The 21,433-nt window shown below is 44.3% G+C and overlaps 1 protein-coding gene across 5 annotated transcripts; it reads right to left on the bottom strand.

The window, feature by feature from the left end:
- Window positions 1-2,416: 2,416 nt before the first annotated feature.
- Window positions 2,417-21,367, bottom strand: PATL2 (PAT1 homolog 2). Of its 5 annotated transcripts, none has more exons than XM_063142413.1 (19): window positions 21,301-21,361; window positions 20,125-20,227; window positions 18,970-19,319; window positions 18,471-18,539; window positions 17,221-17,286; window positions 14,136-14,282; window positions 13,786-13,872; window positions 12,255-12,385; window positions 10,247-10,324; window positions 9,404-9,545; window positions 8,703-8,820; window positions 8,526-8,623; window positions 7,986-8,030; window positions 6,314-6,462; window positions 5,395-5,611; window positions 4,694-4,834; window positions 3,645-3,742; window positions 3,400-3,549; window positions 2,417-2,796 (listed from the first exon to the last, which is right to left on the bottom strand). In XM_063142413.1, exons 1-19 carry the CDS (start codon window positions 21,349-21,351, stop codon window positions 2,793-2,795), a joined length of 2,244 nt encoding a protein of 747 aa, XP_062998483.1. In that variant the 5' UTR covers window positions 21,352-21,361; the 3' UTR covers window positions 2,417-2,792. The 5 variants fall into 5 exon arrangements, with proteins under 5 accessions (XP_062998483.1, XP_062998485.1, XP_062998484.1 ...); XM_063142415.1 differs by having other exon boundaries at window positions 5,395-5,554; XM_063142414.1 differs by having other exon boundaries at window positions 13,786-13,869.
- Window positions 21,368-21,433: the final 66 nt, after the last annotated feature.

Genomic DNA, 21,433 nt, shown 5'->3' with positions numbered 1-21,433 from the left:
ATGACTTCCTGCTCTTCAAATACAGTTGGCCAATACAGTCAGGGACAGGCAAAAGAATTTGGCTCCATTAAGTACTAAGCTTGTTGAAGTACCCTATAGCATTGTAAAAAAATATAGTAATGTAATCCAGTTTGATCCCTATCTTTACAGAGTACCAACAAGTTGAATACTGTAGGACAGAACTTGATCTCCCCCGGGACAAGTCTACATATACTCAGTGGTCCTACGAACACAAGAGAGAACAAGAGGAAAAATACTCAAAATATTGTACCTAGAGTCAAAAACACTCCAAAGAACAGCATTGGTCTGTTGGAATAGATCAAATATAAAGTAGTGCAGCCTTCTTCCTACTGAACTCAAGAAGCTACTGCAGGAAATTACAAGGCCAAGTTCTAGATATTAAAGCCCACAGCTAGTTGGTGCAGATTAGATTATAGCTAGCTTTCACAATGCGTTGAGCACATCAAATGTAAAGTCATGGCCAAGCAAAGTGCTGAGGAGAGGGTAAATTGTTTTAATTGTTGCGAACATGCTTAGAGAGCTTCAGCTATTGGGCGGTATAGAAATGAAATAAAGGCATGAGGCGGTTAGTTCTATAGACAGACAGTGGAACGGAAGGGCTATACAGGATGGTGTTACAACTTGTAGGTCAGGGAGGAAGACACAAAACTATATTGGTACAGTTCTCTTGCTGGAAGAGTTCAGTAAGCACTATGGAGTGCAGTGAGTTGAACCATGAGCACTACTGGGAACTTTCCTTTTCTCTAATATTTTAACTTTTTCAACATACATAACCATAAAATTGTCAGTTCAGAGAGATTGATCATACGCAGAAAAATTGCAGAAGAGATTACAGAACGGAGTAAGGGACCACAGCAATTTATCCCAGTAGATCTTTCCCATAAGTTCCCATTCAATGCCTGGAAAGCAGTTTGTTCGGTGCATTAAGAACTTTCTCACCCTGGGATTAGTAGCAGCCTAAGGGGGGACTTTTATGGGGAACACAATGGAGTAAAAAGGGTTAAAACCTCCTTGCAATTCCAAAGAAAGTTGTACCTCCACAATTGCTGTTAACAGTAAGAAGTGAGAAAAGTTTCAAGCATTATGTTTAGTATTTTGTCTACACAGACCTGAAGACACCGGATAGCAAAACACAATAGGGGTGCTTGGCACTCAACCACAAAAACTTACATATGAAGTGAAAATGAAGCAAATTGTATTACTACTGTGGGTGATATTTACAACGTTCATATATATGCTGTTTGTAATCAAGTGTACAAAAAGATATAAGCCTTCTTGCTGATACAGAGCCTTTAACACCTCAAAACAAATCCAACAGGGCTAGAAGCCTCCAATATATAAATAAATCCAAAAAAAAATCAAAAACAATTTTTGTATTTTATCCAGACGCCTAGAACAGTGAATGTGTTGGGCGGTACAAGATTGTGCTCTAACTAAAAAAACAATTTCCACATGCTGTTTTGTAAAATTCTGTCACTGATAATTAATTGCTGATACTATTCTATATTATTTTTGCAAAACATGTTTTTTATTGTTTTTGGATTTATTTATATATTGGAGGCTTCTAGCCCTGTCGGATTTGTTTTGAGGTGTTAAAGGCTCTGTATCAGCAGAAGACATGTCTTGTACACCTAATTACAAACAGCATATGTATGATCTTTGTAAATATCACCCACAGTAGTAATACAATTTGCTTAATTTTCACTTCATAAGTAAGTTTTTGTGGTTGAGTGCCAAGCACCCCTATTGTGTTTTGCTAATGCAACCACAGCCTTCTGTTCGTTGACAGCCATTCAGTTGTCTTCAAGGGTCATAGAATCAAAGAACTGTAGAGTTGGAAGGGGCCTATAAGGCCATTGAGTCCAACCCCCTGCTCAATGCAGGAATCCACCCTAAAGCATCCCTGACAGATGGTTGTCCAGCTGCCTCGAATACTTCTAGTATGGGAGAGCCCACAAACTCCCTAGGTAGCTGGTTCCATTGTCGTATTGCTCTAACAGTCAGGAAGTTTTTCCTGAGGTCCAGCCGGAATCTGGCTTCCTGTAACTTCAGCCCGTTATTTCGTGTCCTGCACTCTGGGAGGATCGAGAAGAGATCCTGGCCCTCCTCTGTGTGACAACCTTTCAAGTATTTGAAGAGTACACTCAATGTACTCTTCTCCAGGCTAAACATGCCCAGTTGTTTCAGTCTCTCTTCATAGGGATTTGTTTCCAGACCCCTGATCATCCTGGTTGCCCTCCTCTGAACACTTTGAATAACAACCCAGAGTGCACCATGTCCTGGTTGACTATGCACCCATTCCTCCAATATCAAGATTTTGGTTTTATTGCTTTACAGTATATTGCCTTGATGGCTTTTAGCAAATAAGGCAGTACTTAAATAAATTTCAAGCTAGTTTTAGTTGCTTTTGTTTTATTCAAGTGCTGTACACAAAATCTTACCAAAAAAAGTTCTCCTGACATCACATGCTTCTAGTGTTCACTGTACAGGCCAGCCTATGTCCACTCATTCAGGCTGAGTAAGTCTATTTGGTGTGGGCTCTAGTGCCAGCACTAGATCGTTACAATTAGAACGAAGTACTTAAAAACCCAAATAACCCAAAACTAACAAAAAACTGAACAGAATTTGTGTAGTATCCTAGTTTGAAACAGCCACAATACTCTAGGCTGCATCCAGCTTTCATGATGGAGACCAACTTCACCTCCGGAACTCCACACTGCAGGCAAAGAGCAGATTTCAAGCGCTACAGTAGCTTGTGAAGGCAGAAGGGATCACCTGCAAAATAAAAGCAAGCCAGGAATTGAAAAGAAGCAGGTTCGCATCAGTGGTCAACTCCATCCCGCAGAGCACCAGCTGCTGTAGAGTACTGTCAGTGAACAGATATCTAAATGCACCATTATCAAATACATTTTACTACCAGAACAGGAAATGGCTCTTTCGCAATTATCCTTGCATAGTATGCAATACACAAATTGCTGGTCATCTTAACATTACCCTATCTCCCATGTTCCCTATTGCAAAGTAGCTTATAACTGGAGCACTGATTCGCAAGTGACGGTGCATGCATAGAAAGCATACCATGAATGGTCATTAAATAGAAGTATTTGAGCCAGAGTTATCTAATCACTTTCCCCTGCTTCCATTCAACTAAAGAGGGAAAATCAACAAGTAGCTGAAAAACAGATAGATACTTGCGTGGAGACATACATACACCCAACAAATATCCTATTTGCTCATGGGGGTGTAAGGAATCAAACCTGCAGAGGAGACCTACAGTCATCTTCTACCACGTTAAACTCTTACAAGCATTTTTTTCTGTCCATGTGGTTCACTCCCACCCACCAATATACCTGCTCTCTGCTCATGCCCAATACTTACTCCATCTTGACATCTAAGTGGTTCACTGTGTCTTTGTCCACATAGCGGCAGAAGAGAAATAGCAGGTTGCTGGGGAGGTGAAGAGGCTCCACCATGGAAGTCTTGGGCACTTGAGACAGTTCCCGAGCAACGAGGAGTACTGTATCCACCCTAGGAAAAGGGGTGAAGGTACAACCGTAAGCAGCAGCCTGATATCTACTGGGCCAAATCATGCCAGATCGCTGTGCTTGCAGATGCAACCTCACCATTTTTCAAAGCCTCCATTATGGGGCTTCAGGGGCAGGCCAGAAGAGAGACATCTCTCACCGTGGCTCAACAGGAGGTATAGGAGCGAGATGGCAAACTTGAGGTTGAGGGGGAGAGGAGAGAAGAGAAAAAGGAAGGCAAGAAACATTAATAAAGGGACAGCAGCACTGCGACTCCACCACCTCCCTCACCAGGCTTTGACGCGCACACCTCCCTCAGTCTAAGCACCACCACTTAAATACCTGAGGAAGGGGTAAAAAGAAACCCATAACCTTTCCCATATAGCAGAGGGAAAAGGTAAGAAGGTTTGGACAAGGCTTTTCTGTGAATATAGCGGGCTGAAAGTTTAATGTAGTGTGTTTATTTATAAACCAATAGAGCAGGAGATACAGCCAAATTGACACGTGGTTTTGCGGTAGCAAAACAAAGAAAATGTTTATTGTTGTTTACAGTTATTAGTTCCTTCAAATTCTATTCAAATCCTGCCAATTCTTAAGAATTCTAGTAATAACAATTCCAATAATAACAATCCTTAGTCCCTAGGATCTTATTTCCACTCACTCCTCACACAACTCCTGACAAGAACACACACAGCGAAACACATCTACCCTCCAAATCCCAACCACCAACCGAACAACCAGAACCACTCAGCTCCCCCAGATATACCAGGTGGCCCAAAAGTAGGTATACAGTTGTTTAGAATGTTGATGGGAGGTACGGCACACCTACTTTTGGGCCACTCTGTATACTCCTTCCCCCCATTTCCACAGCATCACCAGCACACCCACTCAGTCCAACATTCCATACTCTCTAGATATACTCATCCAGACATACCTAAGGGAATAGAAATGTGGGTAACGCCACAAGCACCAAGACTCAGCTCTCTCAATATGAGGCTGGGAGTGGGAGAGTCTGAATTGTACCATTGCTGTGTTGCACATTATCAGTCACAAAGCAGTTCCCTTCCGTCCCCATTCGGATCTGGATTCTTAGCTGTGCCACAAAATGCACCCCAGTAGGAAACTCTGAAACCTTGTCTCCAGCACACCTTGTTCCCGAATACCATCGCCAGTGATTGCTTGACTGACTCTGGTTGAAGTCTGGTTAGCTCTTGTAGGATGTCAACCATCTCACCAAAGGTCAACTGCTCGATGACATCACTCAGCGGATTGTAGAGAACGGGCAGCATCTGCCAAGCCCAGAGGACATGGAAGAGGTAAGGTGAGGGGATAAAAGTTAAATCAAGCTCTCTTGCCTTTCACACCAGATTACTAAATCTCGTTTACGGAATAGGGGTACCATAGAATCCAAACAAACAATCCTTATTCATAGGACCCTTTGGAGTCATAGGTCTTTGCAAAGGTTCCATTACTAAGAACCTCAGGTTCAGTTAAAGACATGCCCGGTCCAGCTGCAAAAGGGCAGGCTTGCAGGGCGTGAGAAATGCCTCACAAAGTCTCTGAAGGCAGAGGGGTGGCCGAATATGTTTTCCAGAGGTTAGAGAGGAAATCTTTGACGCCTGCTCCTTCCCATGATTGTCAGAGTTATAAAAACAGTAGACTAAAGTTATGTGACATAAGTAGATGTCAAAATTTGCTCCAATCTACAGAGCTGAGAACACAAGCACCGCTAGGGGCACCCCAAAAGCCAGGTTGTCATGGAAACCTCAAGTCAAAGTCTGTCCAGACTTGTGGCGGCACTTTCTTTTGCCAATTGTTTAAGGAGAGGTTGGATATGAAGGGCGGATACCTCATCCAGCATGTCCTTCTTAATAAGAAGAGGTAGGTGCTGTGTAATGGTGACGAGGACCTGCTTGGCCTGGTCCTGCGACAGGTGCGGCAACAGACGGGCCACCAGCCTCTTCCCTTTCCCCACCAGCAGGATCTGTAGGAACTCGTCTTTCGCTTCCCTGGAAGAAAAGACCAACTGATCCAAGCACATCTCGGTGTCAAAGCAGCATAGACGGCTAGAAGGAAAAAGGGGCCAAACACATTCAAAGCTCAAAAGGCGAACAGTCATGACCTACCTATTGCTGCCTGGGCTGAATCAATCACCTGGAATAGTTTCAGAGAGCCAAATATCTGTTGTCTCTTCCACTAGAGAGTGGTGGGGCAGGTTGGACCCAAGGGTAAGGTTGACAGGCTGCTGATTAAAAGCTCCATCACACCTACCCATTTATCCTGGATTTCCCTCGAATTATCCCATAGTGTATGGAAGCTGTTGTTGTTGAGCTCCATCACACCAGTCTCCGCGTCTCCGCCCTGCTCCGGCATGCACCCCTGGAGGGCTGGGCTCTGCGGCGCTCGCTTGGGGGCTGCCGAGGGAGGCGTCTCTGCTCCTCGTCAGCCTTCTGCACCCCCAGTGGCTGCTTGGAGTTCAAGAAGAATCGCACTTTCCGAGGGGCAAAATACGTCGCAAAGAGGGCGGAGAAGAACCGCAATCACAGCAGGACATAGTCGACGTCATCCAAGTCCTTCACCACGATAGCAGACTAAAAGGCAGGCGTTATGCATGAAACTTGCCGTGAAAGCACACTATCAGCCTGGTGTGATGGAGCTCTCAATTCCAAGCCAGGCAGCTAGCTCGATGGACAGGCGTAACTCAGCAGGCAAGTTTCCTGGCCCAACCCACATTGACTGTCACTGCCACAAATATTCCCTGGACTCACTCTTCACTGTTATGCTCTTCAATTCGCAGAGTGTGACAGATGCACTCCACCTCCTGGGCAAGCTTCTCACAGAAGTGGGGATGCTGCTCTTCTGAGGATAGGTCCAGCTTCCGCTGAGTGTCCTCCATATCAAGTAGCCATAGGTACATCTGTCTCAGGAGCACATAGAGAAGGTAAGTCAAGAATTGTGGCTTTACAAGGTAGCCTTTTAGCCCACCATGCTTTTTGGTGTTGTATTATGGTATTGCATTATTATTATTATTATTATTATTATTATTATTATTATTAATTTCTTCTCACTGATGGCGGTTTTTCTAGAAAAAGGACAAACTGCCATGTTGGCCCTGTGAGGAAGAAGAAAGACCAAGGGGACAGGAGCAGCCAGAAGTAACATCGGGGCCTGCTCCTGCTGGACTCTTCCCCCCCCCCCCAGGGCAAACTGCCATCTTGGCCCTGTGGGGAAGAAGAAGGACGGAGGGGACAGGAGCAGGCAGAAGTAACATCGGGGCCTGCTCCTGCTGGACTCTTCCCCTCCCCACAGGGCAAACTGCCATCTTGGCCCTGTGGGGAAGAAGAAAGACTGAGGGGACAGGAGCAGCCAGAAGTAACATCGGGGCCTGCTCCTGCTGGACTCTCTCTCTCTCTCTCTCTTTCTTTCTCTCTCCTCCCTCCCTCCCTCCTTGACTCCTTTTCCTTGTGTGTCATGTCTTTATTAGATTGTAAGCCTGAGGGCAGGGACTGTCTTTTTTGCTAAGTGTAAGCCGCTCCGAGAGCCTTTTTTGGCTGAGGAGCGGGGTATAAGTATGATAAATAAATAAATAAATAAATAAAATAGACGGACATGACAGACTTTGCCAAGTCATGCTGTGTTTTGCTGAGTCAGGAATTTCCTGACAATTGAGCATATTTTAAGTATGACTGCTATTATTATTATTATTATTATTATTATTATTATTATTATTATTATTATTATATTGTTATTATTATTTCTACACTGCCCCATAACTGAAGCTCTCTGAGTGGTTTACAAAAGATTAAAACACTAAAAATGTTATACGAAATATGAGACCATAAAAGCAGACACAAAGACAGCATACATCTAAAAACAGCTGTTGAGCCGTCAGCCAAACTTAAAACATGTCTGGTGTATAGCCTGACTACTACCTCCTCAGAAACCTAGCTCTTGTTATGTCTCCCATTTTCTTCCATTTTCAATTCGTTTCAGGACAGAGGCAAGGCAGCAGTTAGTGTTTCCTTACCTCCAGGTCCAAGGATTTAATGGAGAAATCCATGTCTCTACTTTCCACAGTCTCCCAATCTTGTCTATGACCAACAGTGCCACAAAAGCACTACAGTCTGGGAACGATGGACGTGCATCAGTTTGGGGGAAGGATGGACCCCCTATTCTTAATATGGCCAAATCCATATTAAGAATTGGTGTTAGCACTGAGGGCTACACATTGTGAAACATCAGCTCAGTAAATTTACTCATGCACATACGCATAAACACCTCACACCCAAAGTTACAGTGCGGCGACGGTGTATTGATTTTTTATTTTTACTTTTGTTAGGGACACTAGAGGGGCAGATAGAAGGTAAGAATTACATCCAAGCCTCCTGATAGTCAGGTAAACTTGCTCATTTGAGAGAGCAGCAACACCCGGTAACTCACCTTCTCAATCTGATATAGTATTTGTAGTCGCTGATTCCCTACAACCTTCAAAGACAAAGGGGGGGGGGAATAAAGTTTTAATTCACAACGAGCATTGAGGTCATCAGCTTAGCATCCTTGGATGTTATGCCAGAGTTCAGCGGACTTTGCAGGGCAGTTTCCAGCATGCAGAAGCATAAAATCAAGTGCAAGTTAGAATTCCACATGTCTGATAGGGGTGGGGTGAATAAGAAAAACTTAATAGGATATATTGGGCCTGTTCAGACAACCCTCTAAGCCATGGTTAGGCTACTAACCCCTTTGCAGCAAATGGTTAGTGAGCATGGTTATGTAGCCACCATGGTCAGGAATGGTTCCCATGACACTCTAAGCCATAATGTTTAGCTCAAAATGCTTAACCACCATGGCTTAATATGTCTTCTGAACACGGTCATTGTCCACCCACATAGCATATTTACAATCAATTACACACAGACATGCACCAGCTAAGCTAGTCCCTCTTACTCCGGGTCAAGTCTGGGGAAAAGAAATGGTACATACCTGCTCCACTGAGATGTGGTGCACAGCATCAATCGCCCTGCGGGGACTGTGGCACGTGGATACTGCCACCTGTCCCAAGGAGCCTGGAATCCGCACCACTGGAAGAGGGAAGTCATTGTCAAGACGCATCCAGCATCTCTATCCCTAGGAAGAACCCCCTTCCTGCAAGTCGCTTACCAGATTCATAGGTCTCCACTTTCTGGATATACGGTGTGACTAGCTTGGGAACTTCAGGCTTGGACCCTCCAAGAAGCCCTTTCTCTGCTTGTTTATGCTCCAGCTTACGATAATACTCCTGGGGGCAGGATAGGACAGATCACTGCTGAAGGAAGGGCAAGCATCCAGCACATCCATTACTGCTCTATCTACTGCTCAGTGACCATGGCCCCAAGCCTGCCACAGCTATCAACTCATCTTCAACAACTGCCAGATGGCGGTTGCCCGAGAGCCATCCTGCCCAGACAGCGGCCAATTTATGCCTTATGGATTTATGCCCCATTCTTACTTATGGAGCCCTATTCTCAGCTTTCCTGGGCAACCTGACAGGGCCCAAGGCAGCCTTCTCCAACCAGATGTTTTGAACTTCAACTCATCAGCTCCAACCAGCATGGTTAAAGGTCAGAGATGCTGCGGGTTGTAGTCCAAAACATCTGGGGAGCACCAGGTTGGAGAAGGCTCGTCAGAAGGTCTAACAAGGGGGTTGAGGGTACATCACGGGAATGCATGCCACCACGCATTACTCCAAGAACTAGCCTGTAGTTAGAAGTGACAGAACTGGCCCAAGCCAACACCTTGCACCTGCCACACCAAATCCCCCTCCCATACATTTTTCTAGGGCTATGGACTCGAAAGGAATTATTGCTTTTTCCTGCACTCACCTGGTAATAATAGTCATCTTGGTGGGGGTTTTCGCTCTGCAGCTGCAACATTTGCACCTTTATCACCCAGTCTTTTTCCACCAACGTCATGAGCGCAGCATAGGGATCCAACTCTAGAGGCAGGGGCACCATACAGCGAATTCTTTGAGGTAAGCAGGGATATGGGCTAAGGAATGTGCCAGAGCAATCTACTGCTTCCACTGATCCAAGCCACACACTTCACACAGGGCTGCAGACTTGGGGGTGGTATGAACTCAGTTTCGTGTAATGAGCTGGGGCATACTCAAGTGTTTCAAGTAGGTTTCCCCCCCACACACTTGGGTGGTGGTGGTGGTAACAGGACTGTACTTGAATATCATCAACAATTCAGAAGGTCTGCTAGCCCAAATTTTATTTTAAGGTCTTAAAATAATTTTGGTGCTTTAATCCACCACACAGCGGTTCTGTGGCATAAAGATGCTAAGCCTTCTATTCATGTATCCTAGCCACGTGCAAATTTATTTATTAAATTTATATACAGCCCCATAGCCGAAGCTCTCTGGGCGGTTTACAAAAGTTAAAAACAGTGAACATTAAAAAAGTATACAAAATTTAAAACCATCAAAAATATAAAAACAACAGTATCCATTCAAACAACAACAGTTCTGGGGTCCATTAAAAAACCCCCAAAACTTAGCATATGTTGTTAAATGCTGTTAAACGCCTGGGAGAAGAGAAAAGTCTTGACCTGGCGCCGAAAAGATAACAATGTTGGCGCCAGGCGAGCCTCATCGGGGGAGATCATTCCATAATTGGGGGGCCACCACTGGAAAGGCCCTCTCCCTTGTTGCCTTCACCACTGACCTCCTTTCTTGCCCTGGCCGTCTTTGCTTCAGGATCCGTTGATGCAGAGGGTGCAGCTGTGTCATGGCACTGGGCAAGCTGTGAAGGAACAAGAGGCTAAAATGAGGCAGTGGGACCCAACTCCTATGCCTTCCAGAAAAAGGAGGGCCAAGCTATACAATGTGTCAAATACAGAACAAAGCGCTCTGTGTTTTACTCACAAGTAAGTATGTGGGGCCTGTGGCGTTATACCCCACAAGTCAGTTGCCAAATGTATGTCTGCAGTTTGTAAGTCTGTGGTGAGTTTAGAATGTTGGCCTGAGTGGGCGGAGTTAGAATGTCTTGGGAGGGGGAGGTGTGATATATAAAGGAATGACGGAGGGGATTGTGGGGGACTTGTTAGGTCCTCTTAAAGTCTTTAGTGCTCTCTGTGTTTAGAGTACTTAAGTTCTGGGAAATTTGAGGTTCAGGGTAGAGAGTGGTGTCTTTGGAGTGTGGTGTTCCCATAGTTGATGTATATTAATCAATACAGATAATAAAGAAAGCTCAAGAGTGATTGTGTGAGAGAAAGGAAACCGTTATGTGAATGAGTGAAAGGATTGGATGAAAGGTTTCAAAAAGGTTTTTAAATGTTTTATTTGAAACAAAGCTTGTGAACTTTTAAAAATAAATTTTAATTATTTTGTTTTTAACTACCACAAAAATCCCACGTGTCTGTTTGGCATTTATCATCTGAAGTTTACACATTTAGCACCCACTCTGGCAATAATTCACCTCAGCACATATAACTCACAGTGTTTTATTTTATATCTTGAAATCCTTCTCCATTTAACCCCTTTCTCCACATAGTTTGGAGGAAGGTGGTTTTCATCCCTTGCCTCAGGCGTATCAAGCGGTGGTGCTTGGCTTGAGCAGGGAGTAGCCGCGGCCGGGTCTGGTGTTCAGAGCCTGTGTCGTGGCAGGGCCCTATTCCAGATCAGCAGCACTGCATAGAGGTTGGGGGGGATATAAACTTTCCATCTCCAGTCACTTGTTCCCCTTGCCCATCAGTTGCCTTCCATGCTGGGGCTGAAAGAGCTTCAGTTGGTGCCAATGGAGTTTTTCCCGCTCTTATTTTAGCCCCTGCTGGAGGTGGAGGGTGGGGAAGAAATTTCAGAAAGCAAGCGGATGGAGGGAGGCTTAAACTTCCTCTACTCACACACAGTGGTCCCAATCTGGATCAGGGTCCCACTTGCTTATTTGTGAGTAAAAAACAAAGAAGGCCAGCAGCTATACACTACACATTTAATGTTTCATGTAGTTTGACCCTGAGCAGATAACAAAGGACTAAGGAAAGCGTAAGAGTTAAGCAGGTATATTGAGGTTTATGACACAGCAGAAGAAGGCCGTATTGCACATCGCAGTGCACACAAAAGGGGTTTCTGCCAGTAACATCAAACAGCACTGAAAAAGAACACCCAGCCAACAGAGATTGTAGATCAGCATTGTCAGACAGAATTACAGTTTAGTGGGTGGGATGTTATTTATTTATTTATTTATTTATTTAAATTTATATACCGCCCCATAGCCGAAGCTCTCTGGGCGGTTTACAAAAGTTAAAAAAGTGAACGTTAAAAAAGTATACAAAATTTAAAACCATCAAAAATATAAAAACAGTATAAAAAAACAGTATCCATTTAAACAACAACAGTTCTGGGGGCCATTAAAAACAAACAAACTTAGCATATGTTAAATGCTGTTAAATGCCTGGGAGAAAAGTCTTGACCTGGCGCCAAAAAGGTAATAATGTTGGCGCCAGGCAAGCCCCATCGGGGAGATCATTCCACAATTGGGGGGCCACCACTGAAAAGGCCCTCTCCCCTGTTGCCATCCTCCGAGTTTCCCTCAGAGTAGGCACTCAGAGGAGGACCTTAGATGTTGAGCGCAGTGTATCAAGAGAGGGCTGTTATATCAAGTCACTGCTCCCAGTACCTTAACCTCTGGTTACCAGCCAATATGAGCTGATCCCTCCCTCCCACCCCTTCTGTACCTGAACTTCTGCTGGCTGTTGGTTGATGGACTGAAAGGTGGAGAGTCAAGCGCATGAGTCAAAGGCCAGGTTGGGCTATTGACATTTGAAAACATGGATCTAAAAGGAGGTGGAGAAGCACAGCTCGAAGTCTGAACCAAAAGAGAGAGAAAATAGATTAGCTTGCCCATCCTCCCCAGATATTAAGTTCTTAATCAGATCCACTGGGGGACAGGGGAAATCAGAGTGATAACCAGAGAATATTTACCAGTTCAGCTTCTCTTTAAAGCTCTTTGGGAAGGAACAAGACTAAAGGCCACAACAGTTTACTAGCAGAAGGAAGCATCTTTCCCCCCACAACTTACAGACTGGAGACAGTCTTTGCCAATGCAGGCTGATGACAGATTCTCTTCCTTAGACAGTTGAGAAGGAGCATGCCCACCACACCTTAGAAGTAGTGTTGCCAGCTAGCTGTAGTTACTTTGAGTGAAGGTGGTTGCTAGTTTTTTTAGTCTGCAATACTAAACACGTGCCCACTCCCTGGCCTAGGCAAGCATTTTCTGGGTCACTGTGTCAGAATCCCCCTAATAGTAGATGCTCAAATGACTGAACCAGGGAAGATTTTTAAGAAAATGCCACAAATACACCACTGTAGCAGCTTCACGCGTTCTCAAGAGGCAGCTATAATCCTTAGAGCCACCTGGGGGCACCCTAGCCCTCCACGGCCAATTTCCCCTCTGCATCCTGGGACGGAGGAATTATCTTACATGATATCATCCAAAACAAAAGTGTAAATTGCCTGGACTTCTAAGATTTCGTCAGTTTAAACCTGGTCAGCTCCATGCTTTAAGGCAAAAATACATAGATCTGTGTTCTAAGCGATCTCTCGATCTCTCTCGGTATATATATTCAGTTTCCCCTACCCTATCACACTCAGAAAGCACTTTGTGGATTCAGACTTTTAAAATCACACCCCACATCTGAAGTATTAATCTTGTTATGAGGCAGGCACTCTCTTCTATAGACATTAAAGCTTTAAGCCCCCCCTTCCCTAACCTGGTGCTATCCAGGTATGTTTGACTACAAGCCCCAGAATCTCCCAACACCTCCCACAACTGGCTTTCACTACCCTTCCTTTTACAGCCTGAAGACTTGTCAACTAATCATCACCTGCTGTGCAAGGGAAGCAGATACCCTTTGTCAATACTGAAGCATTGTATGTGAAGAAAGGTGGGACTCGTCTCCTAGGAAATTCAAGTCCTTCCATGGTGCCCAGGTACAGCATACCTCTGCCCTAAGTGGCCAGAGCTCAAGTAACGTGGTGCCAACTTCATTTTGAACCTCCTTGATGTGGTTTGAAGCAAAGAAATGTTTGGAGCCAGGCAGTTTAGAAAGGCATTTGGCTAAGGGATTGTGTATTTCACTGGATGAAAATACTAACTGAAATCCTGTACCTTTGGTTGTGCAAAACTCAATTTTATTTTAGAAGGAAATCTAAACAGGAAAAAGGACACGAGAAATGGGGCAAACTACACATTATACAATGCGTTACCTGATTAAGGCCAAACATACGGCGTGTCCTGCGGGGTGGAGTGAATGGGTAAGGTGATCTTACAGAGCCAGGTGTCATGGTAGACTGCTGAGAGACAGAAGAGGATAGTTAAAATAGCAGCAGAGGTGATAGAAACACAAGCATCCAGCCCACGAAAGCAGGAATGTGCCTATTGCAATTGCATGACAGTGTATAGAATTGTCACTCTAGAATGCGTAAGCTCAATAACTGCCCTGCCATCCTAACAGAAGCAATGAGGAACCAGCCCTGTGTAGCACTAAGCAAAGACAGCAAGATTTGGAGCGTGAGGAAAAAATGAAGTTGAGGTAGTGGTGGTGGTGTGAGTTCACCTGACGTGTGAAGCGCTGAGAAGAAGGCTTGATGGTTCTTCCACGAAAAGCTGGACGGTCAAGAGCCAAGGAATCTAGATAGCTTGTCCGCACTGGCGAGGTCAGGAAATCTAGGTCGACTCGGGACATGGAAGCTCTCTCCAATGCCTGAGGTGTAACAGGAAAATAATACTCAGTATCGAATATGATTGTACTCATGGATATTATGATAGAATCCATTTCATCTCCTAGTAAACAAAGAAATTCCTCCTTTTGGTACGTTTCTGGTTTGCACTCTGTTTATGATCCAAAGCTAGCCTATAGCCTTCCGGGCCGGATTTCAGTGACACTGTTTCAACCAAGAGAGCAGAGGGGCCGTCTCCTCACAGGTAAAGCATTTTGGCTTTTGTCATTCCGGAGTGCCCTACTTAACAGAGAACGTGTATGGCTTAAATGGCAGCTCCCAGCCTAAAAACAATTAGGAAAGAATTTACTAGATGCTTCCAAGAAAGAGAGGAAACGTCAAGCTTAGGAATTAAAGAACAGTTCAATATCCTTTGAGATGGATAGGGACGGACAGGCAGACAGAATTAGGGACAGATATTAGCTGGAGACTAACTACAATTGACTCCGGGGGTGGGGAGTAGTGAAAAAGTGGCTTTCATCACCTCAAAATTTGAATGAAATCTTTATTGCTAAAAGCGAGAAGCCATCACAATTTAACATAATTAGAAAAATAAAATACAAGTAAAAAGATGGGCTGTACAGAAATGGATTAAAAGTAGATGATTTAAAATGAAATAAAAACAAAAATACAAGAATATAAAAATACAAAATCATATTTACATAAATGAAGAGCTCCGCAGTGGGGTACTAGAACAACACATTTAAAAAGGGCAAAATCTCCAGGGCAAAAGGGCAAAATCTTACAATACTTGTAAGTGGTCTCAACTTACTTGCAGCCAAGGCAAATTTTGCAACCAGAGCAGTAATAAATGCATTATTGCCAGCCAGCAAGATACAGATTTGCTCAAGGGAAGGTCGGTTAGAAAGGTAGCAAAGAATGTAATCAAGAAATTTTTGTCTAGGGGATGTATATAAAGGGCATCACAACAAATGTTGAATGTCCTCCACTTCCCTGACTGACAGATGCGGAGTCTTTGGTGCACAGGGGTGTTATTCAATCTTCCCTTTAATCCATAGAGATAACTTAAAGTTATAAAAGAAGGCTCTCTCTGCAAGATCTAACAGCAAGTTGAGTCTAGGAGAAGAGAATGCAACTTTAATGACATATTTAGCTACTTGAACAGATGGCAGCAAGGGTGAAGAACAGGAACATTAGGAGGAGGAGCATGTAGGCAACAGTGTCCCCAACTGATAATAAAATAATACAAGAGTGGGAGAGGTTGGACAGGGGGCAGGAAAGGAATGTTTTCTGAAATGACTGATCCAAGACACTAGAAGATAGACAGCTCGTGTCTACCTAGTTTGGCAGATGTCCTATTCCCCCCCCCTCCCCCCAATTGCGGTTATGTTGCAAGCTTTCTGCAATACTCGCACTGCAGATTTATTAAGATTATTTGTTTTAACAAAGGCCGGGTCTGCAAAATCAATGGGAGAAACAGCGCAGTATGGGTCATTCCCCCTGTCTTTGCACATGCTGCTCATTTATTTATTTACAATATTTATATACCGCTCCCCATTGAAAATTTTGGAGCGGTGTACAAGATAAAATGAAAACAAAAACAGAATAAAAGACTTAAAACAGATTTTAAAACAAGCAAATACAGTGACTCATGGATGGACATTAAGGAAAGGCTTCCTGGAATAATGATGTTTTCAGGAGGTGCCGAAAGGAGGACAAAGTTGGCGCCTGCCTGACCTCCAGAGGCAGGGAGTTCCGCAGGAGGGGAGCCACCTCATGCAACCCGCATTTACCTAATTATCCCTGCCATGTGTTGCCTGAGCCTTGCATGCGCTGTGACAGGGGATGTAAGGTTTTAGTTGTATGCGCATGTATGTTTTAACATGTAAGGTTTTAGTTGTATGCGCATGTATGTTTTAACATTTTAACATGTAAGGTTTTAGTTGTATGTGCATGTATGTTTTAACATTTTAACATGTATGTGCATGTATGTTTTAACATTTTATAACATTTTATCTATTCTTTTTTATATGACACACTTTTATACTCTGTGTATAACTTTTGTCTACGTAATTGGCTAAAACCTGTATTTGGTTGCCTTCAATAAATTGATTCTTACCCACACCATAACCCCTACAACAAGCCCCAGAGCCCCTATAACATGCCACGCTGTATTATTATTATTATTATTATTATTATTATTATTATTATATTTATATTTATTTGTATCCCACCTTTTGCCCAATACTGGGCCTCAAGGCAGCCTTACAAAGTTTAAAACATACATTGTAAAACCTAGGAAAAGAAATGTAAAAAAAAAAGTTTAAAATACACAACAAAATTACAAGTCATTAACATAGATGGAGGACCAAATTACTCTCCAAAGGCCTGCTGGAACAAACAAGTTTTAGCCTGTTTCCGAAAGCCCATCAAGGAGGGAGCCAGTCTAGTTTCCCTGGGAAGAGAGTTCCAGAGCACTGGAGCAGCCACCGAGAAGGCCCTCTTCCCGTGTTCCCACCAAGCGCGCCTGTGAAGATGGTGGGACTGAAAGAAGGGCTTCTCCAGAAGACCTTAAAGCACAGGCAAGCTCATAAGGGAGAATACGGTCTTTCAAATAACCTGGAGCCAAGCCTGTGTTCTGTTGACGCAGCAAACCGGCCGCACATGCTGCAAACGCAGGGGTAGGGCCAACAACCCATACTGCGTTGTTTGCTACTACAAGCACACCTGCCAAACACACTGGTGAATTTTCCGTATTTTCCCCAACAAGCTCTTCCCTTGGAACAGGAAGAAGTCAACAAGTATTAAGACCTTCATCTCTGAAACTAAAGGTTCAAAAGTACCTCTGGGTACTTTCAGGTTACATCAGATTCAGCCCTAGGTGAATCTGCGGTAAAGCCGGGGGAAAGAGGCATATCATTCTCTTATCAGGGCAGAAAAATGGTGTTGAGTGAGCTTTACCTCCATCATAGATAGTGACGGGACTCTTCTCAAAGTAGATTTCCACATGCCAGATTTTGATGCTGTCTGAAAGGGATTGAAAAGACTCACAATAAAGTTCAGGAGAGGAAATGCAAAGTTTGAAAGACAAGAAAACAGGCAAATGGCTACCATGAACGGAACAATTAAATCTGGATTATAGTATATTGGAGAGACAGTAGCGGAATGGACTCTGGGCCACTTCCAATATTATTTCCTGACGTGCTTCCTGGAAATGAATGGACTTTCTTCACAAAATAGAAATTTGAGTTGCCACAAATAGCTTCACAGATGCATACAGGAAGCTCAGGGACACAAAAAGCAGGCAGACAGAATTTTACTATGGTTGTTGTTGGTGGTGGTCCTGAAGTATGCATGTTTTAAAGTCATCCAACCAGACAACTGTAGGGTAGTCTGTTATTTTTTCCGAGCCTCCTGTGATCAGTAGACATTTCATAAAGAATCCTTTAGCCACTGCAGGCATATCTGATATTGGTTAAGGCTAAAGCATTACACACAGCTTGCCTAGTCTTTAAACTTCATACTAAGCTGCCTCTTATCCCAACTACAGCAAGTCCCACAGAAAAATTGGCTCCTGGGAAAAGCAATCCTTTAACATAAGAAAAGCAATGCTGGATCAGACCAAGGGTCCATCTAGTCCAGCACTCCATTCACACAGTGGCCAACCAGCTGCCCATGGGAAGCCCACAAGCAGGACATGGGTGTAACAACGCCCTCCTGCCCATGTTCCTCAGTAACCGGTGTACATAGGCTTACTGCCTCCGATACTAGTAGCCACTAGTAAACTAGAACCCTTCCCTTCATTTTAAGCCTCTTGCTTTTAAGTAAAAAGGTGCCCTCTGATTCTTACATGTCTCCTCTACTTTTCCTCCACCCTGTTCTTGAAGCAAGACTTGAAGGCATCCAAGAAATAATGCACAATACAGCAATAATGACTTTAAGACAATGCATTTTCTTCCTTCATGTCTCTGCTGGACCACATTTTCTGTTAAGCTTTGGATTCTTAATCTTCGTTCCCCAAAAGACATCAATATGGATTTCTCATATTACCGTTGCCTCTAATTTCCCCAAGCCTTTTATGCCCCCTATAGTCATTAGATTGCAGGGTTCTTCGGTAGCAATTGTGTTTTTGCTTTGTACATTAACGATGCAACAAATCTTTCGCTTGTTAATAAAAGCATATCGGAAGGGGTGGGGGGAAGCCCTCTTACCGAGTAGTCTGTAGGATAATCTGTAAGGCTGTTAGCAACTCTACTGTCCAGAACAGCAGAATCCTCTCTCTGTAAAGCAAAGAAACAAACAGTCAGAGCTTATAAAGCAACCATTTACAAAGCTACAGGGATGAAAAAGTGCAACAGAAGCATGGAAAAAGGAGCTCCAGAAGAGAAAAATGCTCCCTTGAAATCCATTCATGCACCTAGGATTCAAGCACATTCCAATGGCTGGGGCAGTACACCACTCATTTTTCAAATGGTGTTATCTACAGCCGTTTAAGCAAGGTTACACAGATGTGCCATTCGTAGTCCTGTCACAGACCTGCTTTCAGACACCTTAACAGATCTCACATGCTCCCTATCCCAGATTAGGGCCTCATGACATAGGATTCAACTTCCTTGGCCCTAACTACTTCCCCATTCTGGCTCTAGCTGGGATAACGGAATCAATGAATGAGACAGGCCAGCCTGATTAAGGCCTTGCACTCTAGCCTACCTCCAATGTAGGCTGGCCACGCACAGCTCTCATGACTGCTGGGTCTCCCAGGACATTTGGCTCTTCAACAGCCTCACTTGTATGATCCTCCTCCTGTTCAGTCATGGCCACTTCCTCCTCTTCTTCCTCCATAGCATCATAAGCAAGCTGCAGCTCTGCATGAAGGCTTTCATTATCTGAAACATCTTCTAGCATGGGCTCTACCTCGGCCACTTTAGACTGTTCCTCCTCCACTGCTTTGGATTTCTCCTCTTGCTCAGCAGCTGCCACCACTGACGCCTCAAGTTCACCAGTAGGAACCTCCTCTGGATCGGTCACCAGGGTTTTTACCTCATTCTCTTCCAGGTAAGCTTTACAGGCAGGAAAACAAGGTGCCGGATCAGCAGGGGTTTAGAACAGAGAGCAGATACATTTTGCATTCCACTGTGGCTCAACCAGAAACGCAACAAACTCTTAGATATCTAAAAATCCCTCATTGTGGAAGAAACACAATCCAATGAAGCTGCTGTCCCAGTTCCCATATTCTCTCTGCTTCTTACAACCCTGCTGCTGAATTTTAAGACTTTATGGATGGTTATCAGGTTGCTGAGGACAAAGAAGAACAAATGACTAAGCAGGTTCAAGTTGCAAGACAGGTCCGGAACGCTCCCACTTGTATCCTGAATCTCCCATATTTGGCCTTTTCCAGGGGGGTCACTGTCCTGCAGGATGTTCACTTTGGTCCCTACACTACTTAATTTTCTCCATCTTCCCTCACCACCTCTTTTTCAGGTCTTTTGTCCTTTTTAGATTGCAAGCTTGCAGGCAGGGACTGTCTTGTTTACTGACTGATTGCTCCAGGAACCTATTTTGGTTGAGGAGTGGGCTAAAAACTAGTTTAAATAAATAATAAACAGAAGCACCTCCTTAGGGGACCCCACTCTTAACTTTGAAGTACTACCAGAGCCAAACTCAGCAAACGTTTTTGATTTTCTATTTAGGCATGTTTTCATACAAGTGCCTTCAACACTGTGCAAGGAGTGGTACTGTAAGGGGATCTGAAGTTTTTAAGACCCCAAAATGTTGGATATTTTTGTTGTAACACACTATTTTATTGTAAGCCACTGCTTTTTTTTTTTAAAGGACTATAGAACATGAGTTCAAAGAACTATTTACCTGCTGAAGTAAATGACAAGTTAATGTAAAGATCAATTTCATCTTCTTCAGCCGTTTTGTCATCCAGAGGTTCTTCATCCATCATAAAGTAATCCTCCAGAATCTGGTTGGAGAAACAAGATGGGATTCATCCTACTGGCAATTCCCTCTTGAGAATGAACACAGAACTATGTCAAAGCCTCTTTCAGAACAGAAAGTACACAGCACTCAATCCAAAACCAATACATGAGGATCCTAACTCATCCGTATTCTCCCTCAGGTGTCTGGCCAATTCAAGTCACAGATTATCAGTCCTACAGAGTCGACCCATTAAATGAATGAGACTTAAGTTAATTACAAGTAACTTGAAACCCAATTATTTCAATGGGTCTACTCTGCTGAGCCCCAAACCGCAAATCTGCAGCTCGATCCTTTTACTCAAGAGTAAGTCCCATCACGGAGTCCATTGATACTTGCACCCAGGTAAGCCTGGACAAGATTGCACCTACTGAACTTGGGGCCCAAAAATGACACGGCATCTTTTTTTATTATTTCGGGCGGGAGTGGGGTAGGTGGGTAACCAGCTGAACCCCAAATGTGCTTCCACTCCGAATAGGGCCTTCATTCCCCGGCTGTTATGGCTAGAGTGACCCTATGAAAAGGAGGACAGGGCTCCTGTATCTTTAATAGTTGCATAGAAAAGGGAATTTCAGCAGGTGTCATTTGTATATATGGAGAACCTGGGGAAATTCCCTCCATCGCAGCAGTTAAAGCTGCAGGAGCTATACTAGAGTGACTAGATTTAAAAGAGGGCAGGGCACCTGCAGCTTCAACTGTGGTGATGAAGAGGGAATTTCCCTAGGTTCCCCATATATCCAAATGACACCTGCTGAAATTCCCTTTTCAACACACCTGTTAAAGATACAGGAGCCCTGTCCTCCTTTTCAGATGGTCACCCTAGTTTTGGCCTCAAACCAAACGAAAGCTCCCGGGTCAACGGCCCTTTCGCCCCCGCAAGTAAACACTCCGAAAGGATGCCGCTGCTCGAGTCCCGCCTGCCTCATCTCGGAGCGGATTCCCCGAGAAGCCTCAGCCGCCCCTGACTTGTACCCCGCCACCTCGGGCCTTTGGCCAGCCCCAGCCGCTGAGGCGAGAGGGCGCGAAATGGCGGGCGCTGCTCCTGCTCGCCTCACTCACCACATCCTCCTCCGCCGTCGCTGCTGCCGCCGCTTCACCCCCCTCCGCCATTGCGCGCGCGCCTCCCTCACACAGCATCGCCGCCTCCCGCCATCCCCGTCTCTTATGAAGGGGCACGCTGGCGGGGAGGGCG

Source organism: Elgaria multicarinata, chromosome 16 (genome assembly GCF_023053635.1).
Source record: "Elgaria multicarinata webbii isolate HBS135686 ecotype San Diego chromosome 16, rElgMul1.1.pri, whole genome shotgun sequence".
In the NCBI taxonomy this organism is placed as follows: Eukaryota; Metazoa; Chordata; class Lepidosauria; order Squamata; family Anguidae; genus Elgaria; species Elgaria multicarinata.
The sequence above is the reverse complement of the archived record's forward strand: the minus strand, read 5'-3'. Positions and strand labels throughout refer to the sequence as shown.